Raw genomic sequence first — 14738 nt, forward strand, 5'->3', positions numbered from 1 at the left:
ATAAAAAATTCGGAGGTATTACCATATTTTAAGCTTCAGTAACTGGACTAACGCGCGGCCGGTAATGTAGATCCAATGCTTACCGAAATATTACGTGTCTGTCTGGCTGGCTATCGGGGCCCCCTTACTACTTGAGATTTTGTATAGTCTGTTATTTAGTGGAATATTTTCATAATCGGAAATGTGAAAACAATGTAAAAAGGCCTCGAATCGGTTCCTGCTAAAACCGCTACTTTGAAAAATCACATTTTTATAAAGTGGATTGTTGCTCCAATAGTCTTTCAACTCTGGTTTCTTGTCTAATCCCATCCACATTCTAACTGCTAAAAAACGAAGTAATTCATCTGTGTCTTGCCATTTGCACAAAAGCGAATAATTTTTTATGGTTTCATTTACAATCCTCTCAACTACTTTCTGTTGAACATATAGCATATCTATTTGTTTCTGTTACTAACAAATCTTGAATTATATCAACAAATACTAAGTAAAAATCAATCGGTTCATGACCACGTAGCTGCTCTTCGTCAATATTGATTCCTGGACTATCAGTGAATTCGAATTTATGTAGTTCTTCCGGGCCTTCTATTTCTTTCCACATTATTTTATCTGCTCTTAAATTAACATCGTCTATGTTGACGATTTCTTCAGTTCCTCTGGGTTCTGAATAATTAACAAATCAATACAAAATAAAAAATTGCAAATAAGACATCTTACCAATTACTAAATCATCGACTAAATTAGAAGGACCTGCTTCGTTATACAACTTTTGTTTCTTTCTTGGTCTACTAACATCGTCACTCTTTCTATAAAGTAAGAAAACAATCAAGACACCAATGTGTCCTTCTCCTAAGTGCCTTCTCTGTTGAGGTTGGCGATCAATATGGCAAATTTCTCTCTATTCTGGGCTTGATGAATTATTTCATTTCCTTTTATGTGAGTCCAATCTCTGATGTTTCGTAGCCAAGATTTTTTCTTTCGTCCTATGCCCCTTTTACCTTCAATCTTGCCTTCTAATATTACCTGGAGCTGCTCAAACTCCCTATGGCCCATTATATGTCCTAGATATGACGTCTTTCTAATTTTGATAGTATTGACCAGATGAGGGCGTGTGTTCATTGCTCTCAGTACTTCTTCATTCGTAGTTCTGCTGGTTTAGCTTATTCTTAACATTCGGCGGTACATCCACATTTCAAATGAATTTAATTTGTTGACGTCATACTGTTTTGATGTCTTTTGATGTCCAGATCTCACAACCATATAGTAATAGAGACCACACATAATACTTTAGTGTTCTCAATCTCATTGAGATTGATAGCTTGGGGTTACAGAGCATTTTACGCATATTCATGAAACCAGATCTTGCACCAATGTGTGAGCGAAATTAATTACCTATTACCACTTTATCAATAGAATTTCTGGGTCCAGTTTCTTCATCACTACTTGAATAAAGTTGATCACTGTCATTATCTCGATAAGTAGGATCAGCATCAGAGTCATAATCTGATATATTATAATCACTGAAATCAGATTCTTCTAGTATTCGACGAAGTTCATCTTCTGATAATCCTTTTTTGTTCATTATACTGAGGCCAAATTGGTACACATGGTCTGTGGTAAAAACATGCTGTGCACCAGTATGGTGCACATGCGGCTTAACGTGTTAAAGATGGAATGGGACAAAGAGAGGCATTGTGCACAATAACGGTATTATTACAAAAATGCACGAAATATAATTAAAACTTATTCATATGTTATATAGATTTTCAAAAAGTGTTTGAGAAAGTTCAACATGGTACACCTGCACATGCATTGAAACCAAGACACATAGATTCCAAGGATATTAATTTAACCCTACAATACTAACGTTTTTTTAACATACGTAAATGCTAACTACACGTAAATTTTACGTACTCACTGATTTAGGTCTAGTATTTTCTTTTTATTTCATATCTAATTAAAACAAAATGGTTTAATTTTAAGAGAAGTTTATTTAGGAACGATATAAATAACAAACATTGAAATATTAATAATCCAAACATAAACAACATAAAATAGATACTTTTGACACAGAACAGAATCTTGTAATGATATGTACACGATAAACCCGTGCATATAATAAACATTACAAATATAGAAACGATAACCTTCTATTGATATACACGTCCCATACACATTTTTATTTAATGCTCTCCACGCAAGGTACTAGCACACTTGTAACATTTGGTAGTCATTTGTTTTTTTGCTGTAAAGCATAAACTACAGTAAATCCGTTTTCCTTTCCCTTGGAGACCTCGGCGGTCTTCAGCAACATGCGTTAAATTCAAAAGCATGGAGAGACTCTCTTTGAGACTTCTTGATAAAGTTAATACTGTTTGAAGTCTTATTTGTTGCCACTGCTCCGTTAATTATTCATGAAGTGTTGGTTGTATCAATGTAAATCTACCCGTTCTACATCAATATCGTTCGATGGAATAAAAGTCCAAAATTATCAACAATAACTTCTATTCAAAAATTACAGGCAGTTTTAAAATGAAATAATTCTAAAGAATATATCGGTGGTAAGTTCACAAAGGTACTGATTTTACAATCTTTTAAATTAATATCAACATGCCACGGCTTCTCCGAAATAAAAATATAATCAAAGCGGGAAGTCGTTAAATTTAATTACACACTCTCGACGTGAGACATAAACATAAAAACCACGTCGCCCTAATATTCAGAATAAACATCTTTTAAGTGCGTCTTACGCTTAATAAGCAATAATACTCGAACCAAGCCATAAACAATAAAACAATAATAAAATAATCTACTGAGTGTCTCTGACATCCTCCCACCTGAGGCAAAGTTACAATAAGAAACGTGACTCACAAACAATCAGAGACAACAACATAAAAAATAAAAGAAAACCTACTACACAAGAAACAGAAACAATAACACACAAGAAAATTAAAACATTCTACAAACTAGTTCATAAAAAAGTCAGTATATCTAGCAGATGTTTTAACCTTACGCCCACTCCGCGTAACGTAGCGCGTATCACTTTTGTGCGTTTCGGGTACTCTGTTTTTAGACACTCCCGTCTTCGCGTCATCACACTCGTTTGCACTTTCAACCGCGCGCACCTCAACTTCTTTCCACTGGGCTCAAGAAGAGATGCCTGGGTCGTTGTTTCCCTCAGAGTCCAAGTTGTTCGAATTGCCCTCTCTTCGGATAGAATTGACTGTGCATTCCAAAGGGTACAAGCGTTGCACAGAAATTGTCCCCTTTCGGTATTAACTCTCACAAGTCGCACTTGCTTATCTTTTCCAGGAAGAAGTTCGACTACTCGACCAAGTGGCCAATTGATTCGATTATCTTGATCATTGCCAACCAAGACCATGTCTCCCACTTTAACTTGTTGGCTACTTCTTCCTTTAAACCATAACTTTAACTGGCCTAAATACTCGTTGCGAAACCTTCGTCGAAGATCATCAACCAGTTTTTGTCTGTACACCACTTTCCTAGATAGAGCCTTTTGGTCAACAGCATCACAGTCTGGAACCCCACTCTCTGTCTGGTCTCTAAGAAACATCATGGGTGTTAAAGGTATCAAGTCGTTTGGGTCATTAGAAGAGGTAAGTGGCCTTGAATTGATGATGGCTTCGCAATCGCAAATTACCGTCATTAAACTTTCGTAGTCTAGCGAGGCCTGTCCTAACACTTTGCGCAATAACTGCTTCAAAACCCCCACAAGTCTTTCCCAAAATCCTCCCCACCACGCGGCCGTAGGAGGGTTAAATCGCCATTGAATACGTTCGACACTACTGCTCTCGGCGATTTTCTCAAAGTCCACTCGAAGAAAGGCATTTTCAGTACCAACAAAATTGGTCCCATTATCACTATAAATAGTCTTTGGACGACCCCGTCGGGCAATAAAGCGTCGTAAAGCCTGCATAAAACTAACAACCGATAATGCAGTACAAAGTTCAAGGTGTACGGCACGATACACGGCACATGTGAACAGGCATACCCACACCTTTTCCCCAGTCCTCAGACATAGAGGGCCTGCGAAATCAACCCCTGTTATTTCAAACGCGTTGGCATCTCGAACACGATCAACTGGTAATGGAGGTGCACTCACGATAAAAGGTTTGGCATTTTGTCTCTTGCACACGACACAATTGGAAATTGCAGATTTTATAGTCCGACGTCCTCCTAGAATCCAATAATTTTGACGTAATCTGCTCATAAGTCCCTGTGTGCCACTATGACATGATTTTAAGTGTTCTCTGAATATAAGCTGATTGACCAAAAAATGTTTGGCAGGCAAAACTATGGGAAATAGAAAGCTTTTACAGTCGCTTCTGTTACTGATCCGTGACTTTAGTCGAATTAAGTCATCATCATCTTTGTAAACGTCCATGCCACATAGTCGTTTATCGTTCTTATCGCAGAAGGACTCCTTTTGCACTATACGAAGAACAAAAATTTCGGCTCGGTCAATTTCCTCGGAGCATAAGTGACCTCTGAGTCGATCTTTATTTATAGATAAAGTGTCATCCAGCTTGTTCCACTTAATTCCCAGAACCACCGTAAAAATGTTAAAGGAATCATTTTGAACTTGGTGAGTAAACTCCCACCCTCTTAAGTCGAATTTTCCTTTAGCCATTATCATATTTGCCTCTTTGATAAAGGTTTTCAATTCTATTTCACTAGCAACACTAGTAACACAGTTGTCCACGTAAAAACTGTTTGACAGTTTCTTAACAGTGTCTGTAGTAAAAGAAGCTTTCGAGTCATACTCATCCACAAGTTTTGACAGATGATATTCTAATGAAGCTCCCAACAAGAACGGGCTACTGTTGATTCCAAACACTACCCGTCGATGACGAAACACTTTAAGGTTGTTCTCCTTATCATACCATAGAAATCGAAGGAAATCTCTGTCTTTCGGATGTACACTGATCTGTAGAAAAGCTTTGCTAATGTCTGAAGTTACTCCAAATTTCTGCTGTCTGAACCTCAACAAAATAGCGGGAATTAGCTCAATTAAATTCACCCCCTTTTCTAGACACTGGTTCAAAGAAGGGCTATCCTTTTCTCTGGCTGATGCATCGAAAACTGGTCGTATTTTCGTAGTAATGCTACTTGGTTTAATCACTGGCCGGTGTGGTAGGTAATGGGCTTCCTGGTTCCTTTGCTCCTCCACTACCTCCTCAATAATATTGTCATTTAACCACTCTTGAAATACTTGGTCATATACCTCAAAATAACCATTCTTAGTAATCTTCTTCACCGTGTTATCTAATCTGCTTTTTGCCAAGTGATAGTTACTAGGCAGCGCTGGATGTCCCTCCAACCATGGGAGCCTAACTTCATATCGTCCATCGGTCTCAACAGAAATGGTTTCCAGAAAAAGTTTCTTTGCTGCTAATGCGGTTTCATCAAAAGTCTTCCTTTCCATTGGATCATTTATGCCTAGTACGTCGAGCTCCCAAAGATTCGTAATAGGGGCATTATTGACAAAAAGAGAGAGCGAGATCATAGATAAGTTACTATGCGTTTCAACTGGTATCTTTCCCATTAGAGTCCAGCCTAATAGGGTCTCTATCGCTACCAAGTTACAATTCAAAATATGTCTTCTTCCAGTGTAAAGTTTGCCCGCGATATCTGATCCTATCAAAAGTTCAATTGGAGTAGAATCATATGAGTCAGATATTTCAATATTTAATTTACGAAGCTCTTCCGTCCAGGGCCCATCGAATATGGAAGATACACTATTGCAAATAACAGCTTGATCCAGTGCTTCAAAGGTACAACTATAAGTATCGTGCTTTAATTCCACGTCATAGCAATCATGATTTTGCATCAAATTACTTCCTCCGAATAACCCATGAACGAGAATAATTTTTCCTTTCGACTGATATCCCAAAAATTTAGCTGTCGCCTTCAAAATATATGATTTCTGCGATCCAGTATCAATCAATGCTCGCACATGTCTCGATTTACCTAAATGAGTCATTTTTACGCGCAGCGTCTGCAAAAAAACCTGTGTGTTCGTATTAGAACTATTCGCAAGTGCCTGATCGACTTTCGCTACCGTATCATCTTGTTGTTTTTGCTCCAAATTATTTGCCTTTGTTCTATTAAATGAAAGTGTCGGACACATTAGAGAAACATGTGATCTACTACAAATTAAGCAACTTAAATGACCTCGACATTTTCGAGCTTGATGGCCAATTTTTAAGCATCGAAAGCATGCACCCTTTTGTGCCAAAATATTTCTTTTTTGCTCGTAGGTCAACTTCTGAGCTTTAAAGCAGCCAGTACTGTCGTGCGAATTTTGGCAAAAAAGGCACTTCGTTGTCACTTCTGAATTTATTAGACCCATTGCCGTAGAAAAGTTTTCTTGTGGTATCCGCGATTTCTGACTAGGCCGTTTAACATCTCTATTTGCTGCACTAGGTAGATCAAAGCCTTCCACCGCTAAAGAAATGTGCTGTTCATTATCGACTTCCTTTTTCAAAAAGTGCATGAGATTGTTAAGTCGATTTTCTACAGTAGAAACGCCCACCGTATTTATAAAAGCTTGTGATCCAGCGACCTAGGGTCCCTCGGGAATACGTTGCCAAACTCTCAATAGTTCCGATGGTAAACACGATTCTACTAACGGAAACAGCATCGCCGCGTAATTATCTGATTTTATCCCAAGTGTCTCTAACGCCCGTAATTGAGTTTCGAGATTGTCGTACAACAAAGATAGATCCCTTTTATTGCCAGACGAGGTGTTATTAATTACTAATTTTAGCAACTCCCGCACGTATACCTCTATTTGCAAATCATCCCGCCCGAATCGCGAAAGAAGACAGTCTACCATTTTACCATAATTGTTCCCAGTGGCTGGAAAACTATCAACTAACTGTCTTGCCCGACTACCCATTAACGTACATTGGACCAGATATTCCACTTTATCATTTAAATCTATATCCGGATCATTATGTATCTTTTGAAACTGGGACCAGAAGGGCAACCAGTTTCTGATATTCCCATCAAACTTCTTAAGTTCTAGAGTAGGTAATTTAAATTTACGCCTACCTGATCTGCTGCCTACACTACTTTCCGAGGCCATGGAGTCTACCTCTTCACCTGGCTCGTCCCGCGGCTTCTGTAGAAAATCCTCAGCCTGTGTGTTCAGGTCGGTAAATTTCCTTAGATAAACTTCGTTGCCATCTATCTCTGCCAACAAGTCTGCTTCACTTTCATCACTTTCCAACAGACACTGGTATATATCGCTGTCAACTTTCCTTAGATCCTCATATTTTTGTTTCAAAATTTCTAAGGTCACCACGATTAAACGTACCTTTCCTTCCGGCGCCGACAACAGCTCTTCCAACTCTTTCGCCGATTTAGTAAAGGTGGTACGGAGTACTTTACGGTGCTTTTTGTTTTGATCCATGATTCACAATGCACACTTGAACAAACTACACACGTTTATCGGAACAACAACAAATTAAACGTGCGGTCAAGTGTGTCCGGTTAGATCACTACACTTTCGGCACACCCGGTATACTCAAAAACGATTATTCCCGTAAACTGCCTGTCCTGTCACGGTCGCCAAATGTTGGTTGTATCAATGTAAATCTACCCGTTCTACATCAATATCGTTCGATGGAATAAAAGTCCAAAATTATCAACAATAACTTCTATTCAAAAATTACAGGCAGTTTTAAAATGAAATAATTCTAAAGAATATATCGGTGGTAAGTTCACAAAGGTACTGATTTTACAATCTTTTAAATTAATATCAACATGCCACGGCTTCTCCGAAATAAAAATATAATCAAAGCGGGAAGTCGTTAAATTTAATTACACACTCTCGACGTGAGACATAAACATAAAAACCACGTCGCCCTAATATTCAGAATAAACATCTTTTAAGTGCGTCTTACGCTTAATAAGCAATAATACTCGAACCAAGCCATAAACAATAAAACAATAATAAAATAATCTACTGAGTGTCTCTGACATGAAGTTTCAGCATAAAATTTAATCTTGATAATGGCTCCTATTCGTTTTTAGTTGCATTGTGATGGTAGATTACAAAAGCTTTTACTCCTGCAATATTCATCATATTGTAAAATATGCATAGCGGCCACCTTCTAGTCTTCCTATTACAGCAAATGTGTTGAGACATTTGGTCAAACGTATCTACAGCCCCTTTAGGTGAATAATATGTATGGATTATTTCGGGTTTTGTTGTTTTATAATCAATGTTTCCAGAAAAATGCATAGTTGAAAGTAGAAGAACTTTCTTATTTTGCTTAGGTTTATAAGATAATAAAGTCATGTTTTCATCGTACACAAACATACTTGAACCGCACTTCCAAATTTTGTTATCGAGCAATTCAGGAGGTATTTCTCCTTTATTTTTCCGGAGGGTTCCGACCATTGTCAAATTGTAAAAGGAACATAATAATTTATTCGCAAGAGGGATGCTGAAAAACAAGTGGTCCATTGTCACATTACGTCTACTTCCATGTAAAGGTCTCGTCAGGCTTGTGACAAAATGTTCTACTAAAGGAATGCCGTTGGTTACAGTAGATTTACCCAGATACGGTGTTGCATTTATTACATATCTCGTAGGCACATCGTAAACCGTAAGTATTTTTATGCCGCATTTACTAGGTTTGTTTTTCATAGACATGCGAAATGGACACCTACCACAAAATCCTAGGAGTTGTTCGTCGATTGTCACATATGAACTAGCTTTATAATTTTTGACACGGTTTTAAATAAACAAGTTCCAAATTTTAGATATTGGAGCAAAACAACTTTTTTTACGGTCTTCTTTTGTCAAGAAGTTATCAAATCGTAAAGAATTGATCAAAAAGTTAAACCTTTCTTTACTCATCGTTGCTTTATATCTATGACCACAATAAGTGCTATCAAACAAAACGTAAGCTGAGAGGTGATTATTTTTTGAAGCCGCAGATAAAAATAACAAACCTAACAGTGCTATCAATTCAGGCAATGTCGTTTCTAAAACAGTAGCTTTTTTGTCTGGTACTTCTCTATGCTTTATGACCTAGTCTGCTCGTTAGAGCCTCTTGGATTCTTAGCAACTCTGTTACGATGGGGTTGATGGTACTCTGTCGAAGTCTCTTTTAATCCTCGGGTGTTGCTGATTTGTTTTTCTTGGGATTTGCTATGGTCCATTTCCCAGCAGCCATTTTTGCCTTTTTTCTCATCTTCATTTGTTGAGCTCTAGTGGGGCGTTATTTGTAAATAAACAAAAATTATATTTCACAATTTCGAATTTTCAATTTGTAAAAAATAATTTTTTGGTGTATGTGCTAAAAAGCAATTCTAGCGTACTAACAAGATCAGGAATTGTTTTTTGATCGAAACACCTTACAATTTTTTGAGCTTCCTCTCCCGGTGATTGACTTTTAAATTAATTTTATTTATATAGTTTATAAGAAGAGGGATTTAATTATATTATTTGTAGATTTGTACATATTTAAATTAAAAATTTGAATCATAATATTTTTTCTAAAAAGATTCATTTATTAAAAGTTAAAATAATATTTTATTTTCTTCAAAAAAATTTTATAAAACGCAAAAATTTAATGCTATTCTACGACCACGCGGCATCTTCATGTAAAAATATCTAAAGTTGCATTGTTGTACCACTCTTTCTTATTTTTAGTGTTTGGAAGATCAAATGTTGGAGCTGTGTTGGTTTTATTTTACTGTTTTAGAGCTTCCCTGGCGCAGTAATAGCGCTGACATGACCGGTCCCTGGTGGTACAAATACGAAACTAAAATCATGATCACCTTCTGAGTGTTTAGTATATAAAGGACCCTTAAGCTAGCGGGGACACATGAGCGGAATCCAATTTAACCTACGTAATATTTTTTCACCCATTTTTCACTAATTTATTACCACCCTAATAATTTTTCACCACCAAACCAACCTTAAGGGGAGCGATTCTGCTGGCTTAAGATTCAAGCTAGCAGAATTCAAAAAAGAAACTTTTTGTTGATGGCATATTTTTTCACCCATTTTTCACTAATTTATTACCACCCTAATAATTTTTCACCACCAAACCACCCTTAATGGGAGCGATTCTGCTGGCTTAAGGTTCAAGCTAGCAGAATAATAAAATAAAAAATCTTTTTGTTAATGGCATATTTTTTCACCAATTTTTCACTAATTTATTACCACCCTAATAATTTTTCACCACCAAACCAACCTTAAGGGGAGCGATTCTGCTGGCTTAAGATTCAAGCTAGCAGAATTCAAAAAAGAAACTTTTTGTTGATGGCATATTTTTTCACCCATTTTTCACTAATTTATTACCACCCTAATAATTTTTCACCACCAAACCACCCTTAATGGGAGCGATTCTGCTGGCTTAAGGTTTAAGCTAGCAGAATTCAAAAAAAAAAACTTTTTGTTGATGGCATATTTTTTCACCAATTTTTCACTAATTTATTACCACCCTAATAATTTTTTACCACCAAACCCCCCTTAATGGGAGCGATTCTGCTGGCTTAAGGTTCAAGCTAGCAGAATTCAAAAAAAAAACTTTTTGTTGATGACATATAGTTTCACCCATTTTTCACTAATTTATTACCACCCTAATAATTTTTCACCACCAAACCACCCTTAATGGGAGCGGTTCTTCTGGCTTAAGGTTCAAGATGGCAGAATTCAAAAAAAAAATTTTTGTTGATGGCATATTTTTCACCCATTTTTCACTAATTTGTTACCACCCTAATATTGTTTCACCATTAAACCACCCTTAAGGGGAGCCATTCTGCTGGCTTGCGGTTCTGCTGGCTTGCGGTTCAAGCCAGCAGAATTAAAAAACATATTTATAATATACCACAGTTGCTAGGTTTTTACGAATTTATTACCATTCTAGTAATTTTTCACCCCTTAACTACCCCTTGTTAAAAGTCAATAATTGTGTTAGATTAAAATCTAAGGAGAAATTTTTTTTCAAATTTACTGTCCACTACTTATAACTGAAATAAAAAAGTGTTTTGTTAAGTTTATACTAAACTTTGACCATCCTGATAATTTTGCTCCCATAAACCTATTCGAAAACTTTCATAGTAGCTGAATATTTAAACCAGCAAAATAGGAAAAAAACGTATTTTTTGAAATACCTCAGTATTCTGCTAAGTTTTTACTAATTTATTACCACCCTAGTAATTTTTCACACCTAAACTACCCCTTGTGATAAGTCAATAATTCTGTTAGGTTAAAATTTAACGTGAAAAAAATCTTTTTTTACAATTTCACTATCCTCTACTTATAACTGACATAAAAAAGTATTTTTACCCTGATAAGTTTCCATCTCTAAACCAAACTTATTTGGAAACATTCGTGCTAGCTTAATATTCGAGCCAGCGTAATTAAAAAAAAATTATTTATGATATACCACAGTATTTTGCTAAGTTTTTACGAATTTATAACCAACCTAGTAATTTTTTATTCCTCGACTAACCCTTAGTGGAAGTCAATAGTTCTGCTATGTTTAAATTAAAGGTGAAAAAGTTTTGTTTTATAATTTTACTAAATACTATTTATAAGTAAAATAAGAAACTCTCTGGTTAGTTTTTACTAAATGTTAACGAACTTCACCAATTCCACCATGTACACATTTACGCTGGTTGAATGCAAAGCAAATCTTTTCGGAAATATGAGATACTACAGTATTATGCTAGATTTGTACTAATACATTACCATCCTAGTAATTTTTCACCCTTCAACTACCCTCTATGAGGAGTCAATAATTCTACTACCTTAAAATTTAAGGTGATAAAAAATCTATTTTTATAATTTTACTGTATTCTACTTGTAACTGAAAATATAAATTGCTTGCCTGGTTTTTACTAAATGTGATCCACCCTTATAATTTTTGACCCCCTAAGCTTCAGATAATGGGAAACATTCAACAAGATACACATTGACGCTAGGTGAATAAAAAATCTTTTTGAAAACACAAGAGTGCTCTGCTAGAATTTTACTATATTTTTACCAGCCTAGTCATGTTTTTCTCAACTACCCTAATTGAAAAACATTTTCATACTATACTAACTAATATTTATTTCTTCAATGTTTAAATATTAAAAATATGAAAACACTTTATTCCAAAAACTATAAATTTTACCCGTTTTAAAAAATTGACTCTGATTCGAGTCGTATTACATGGCTAAGCGAAATCGAATCGTTAGTCCTTTTTATGAATATAAAATAACTGAAATCAAGTTGAGTTTTAGTAAATACATACAATGGAATTTTTATATTTCACAGAATAAATTACCAGGTAAGAAATATTCAAATTGAAATAATTTTATTACGTCTATTACATTATTTATCTGATTGTAAAGGAGGGTCGTCGGGATCGTGCGCACCTATTGCACCCTATTGTTAAAAGATTTGCATTCATTAGGTAGATGAAAATTTGAAAAATAATTTAGGTATTTAATATTTAAATAAGAAGAGTATTAACGATTGGTCAAAACATAATTTTAAGATTAGGTGTATAACATAAAGAATTTATATTGCAAAACATTTTAAGTAGGTACATTCAAATGAGACCGAAATTACCGGTTGGTCAGAACAGCTGATATAGATTTATAATAATAAATAATAAATAAGTTAAGATAATAAATAAGATAATAAATTTATATTAGCAGCATTTTAAAAATTTAAAGATATTTGTATTTTAATTCTTTGTCGATTTTTCATTCATTGTCAGTTGAATATAGGTAAAAATTAAAGGTTATTACAAAAAAATATTAACTTATTTATTTTGTTTATGAAAATGTTTGAAAGAATCGCCCACGGAGAGATCTGGTTTCTCGGCACAATCCACACACTCATAAATTGGGTTTTTTCTTATTTTTAGGATAGGACATACTCTGCATCTTTTCGTTTTCGTTTCGCGTTTGTCCGATTTATTAGCAATTATTTATAGGTAAATGTTCGCGTGCGATATTCCGTCTTTCTTTGCTTTTTTATAAATTAATTTACGAATTAATTCTAACCTTGATATCGTCTTTTATGTCTTTTGTTTAGTATATTGTTTAAAACTAAGTCTAACTTTCCACGGTACCATCGATTCATCTAGCGATAATTATTTTACTGGATAACTCAGAGCAGTCATTTTATTATTAAAAAGTCTATAACTGTTCCAATTCTATAAAACCGATCTTCAGGAATAACATTCGGTCCCATTGGATTATGGATGAAGATTAAGCACCTTAAAATTATAAGAAAAAGATCTCTTCCGATGTTCTGCAAAAAAGATTTTAAGCTGAATAGTGGATCTGTTTTCCAATAACCCTCCAATCTTGAAATCCGTATGTGTCAGTGTGGAAGATAATTCCCATAAATACTAGAAATTCAAATAAGGAAAGTAGTTTACATCTTTAAATGCTAGAATTTACACAAACACCAACTTCACCAACTTTTTTATATGCTAAACATTGCAATATTGTTGTTTTGTACACTACCTATTTTTTAACAAAATTTTACAACTTAAAAAGGGATCATTCCCGTGAGTTGGCTGTATATCATATAGTTAAAAAACTCGAACATTGAAGTAAAACACTGTTGTGATTGGTATATTTAATTAAATTTTAAAAATCCTAAAGGATTAAGTTCAAAACGTTTTCGGACTTACCAGTCCAGTGAAATTTGTAGTACTTTTAGTAAGTAATTAATAAGTAATAGGTAAGTAGTAATTTTTAATTTAATATACCAATTATTACAACAGAACTGTTTTTCACATACACACACACACACACTCGCACACACACACCGTGTAAATGTATTCAAGTATTTTTAAAAAAACAAATTTATTTAATTTTTGTTAAAGGGGTAGTCAGGGGTGAAAAATTACTAAAGTTGTAATAAATTCGTAAAAACCTAGCAGAACACTGTGGTAGATCATAAATATTTTTTTTAATTCTGCTAGCTTGAACCGTAAGCCAGCAGAATCGCTTCCCTTAAGGGTGGTTTGATGGTGAAAAAATATTAGGTTGGTAATAAATTAGTGAAAAATGGGTGAAAAAATATGCCATCAACAAAAAGTTTTTTTTTTTAATTCTGCTAGCTTAAACCTTAAGCCAGCAGAATCGCTCCCATTAAGGGTGGTTTGGTGGTGAAAAATTATTAGGGTGGTAATAAATTAGTGAAAAATTAGTGAAAAAATATGCCACCAACAAAAAGTTTTTTTTCTGAATTCTGCTAGCTTGAACCTTAAGCCAGCAGAATCGTTCCCATTAAGGGTGGTTTGGTGGTGAAAAAATATTAGGGTGGTAATAAATTAGTAAAAAATGGGTGAAAAAATATGCCATCAACAAAAAGTTTTTTTTTTGAATTCTGCTAGCTTAAACCTTAAGCCAGCAGAATCGCTCCCATTAAGGGTGGTTTGGTGGTGAAAAATTATTAGGGTGGTAATAAATTAGTAAAAAATTGGTGAAAAAATATGCCATCAACAAAAAGTTTTTTTTTTGAATTCTGCTAGCTTGAACCTTAAGCCAGCAGAATCGCTCCCATTAAGGGGGGTTTGGTGGTGAAAAATTATTAGGGTGGTAATAAATTAGTGAAAAATGGGTGAAAAAATATGCCATCAACAAAAAGTTTTTTTTTTTAATTCTGCTAGCTTGAACCTTAAGCCAGCAGAATCGCTCCCCTTAAGGTTGGTTTGGTGGTGAAAAATTATTAGGGTGGTAAT

At 35.0% G+C, this 14738-nt stretch overlaps 2 protein-coding genes across 2 annotated transcripts; both read right to left on the reverse strand.

Moving 5' to 3' along the window:
• Window positions 1-2968: 2968 nt before the first annotated feature.
• LOC140450679 (uncharacterized) lies at window positions 2969-6514 on the reverse strand. Its single transcript, XM_072544345.1, has one exon. It carries the CDS (start codon window positions 6512-6514, stop codon window positions 2969-2971), a length of 3546 nt encoding a protein of 1181 aa, XP_072400446.1.
• A 69-nt stretch (window positions 6515-6583) lies between these two features.
• Window positions 6584-7435, reverse strand: LOC140450680 (uncharacterized). The gene has a single exon (XM_072544346.1). The coding sequence runs from the start codon at window positions 7433-7435 to the stop codon at window positions 6584-6586; it is 852 nt and encodes a 283-aa protein (XP_072400447.1).
• Window positions 7436-14738: the final 7303 nt, after the last annotated feature.

Source organism: Diabrotica undecimpunctata, chromosome 9 (assembly GCF_040954645.1).
Source record: "Diabrotica undecimpunctata isolate CICGRU chromosome 9, icDiaUnde3, whole genome shotgun sequence".
NCBI classification, from domain to species: Eukaryota; Metazoa; Arthropoda; class Insecta; order Coleoptera; family Chrysomelidae; genus Diabrotica; species Diabrotica undecimpunctata.

Excerpts from the sequence above, each read along its gene's own strand:
- LOC140450679 (XM_072544345.1), bottom strand. The coding sequence starts at position 6,514 with ATGCACTTTTTGAAAAAGGAAGTCGATAATGAACAGCACATTTCTTTA.
- LOC140450680 (XM_072544346.1), bottom strand. The coding sequence starts at position 7,435 with ATGGATCAAAACAAAAAGCACCGTAAAGTACTCCGTACCACCTTTACT.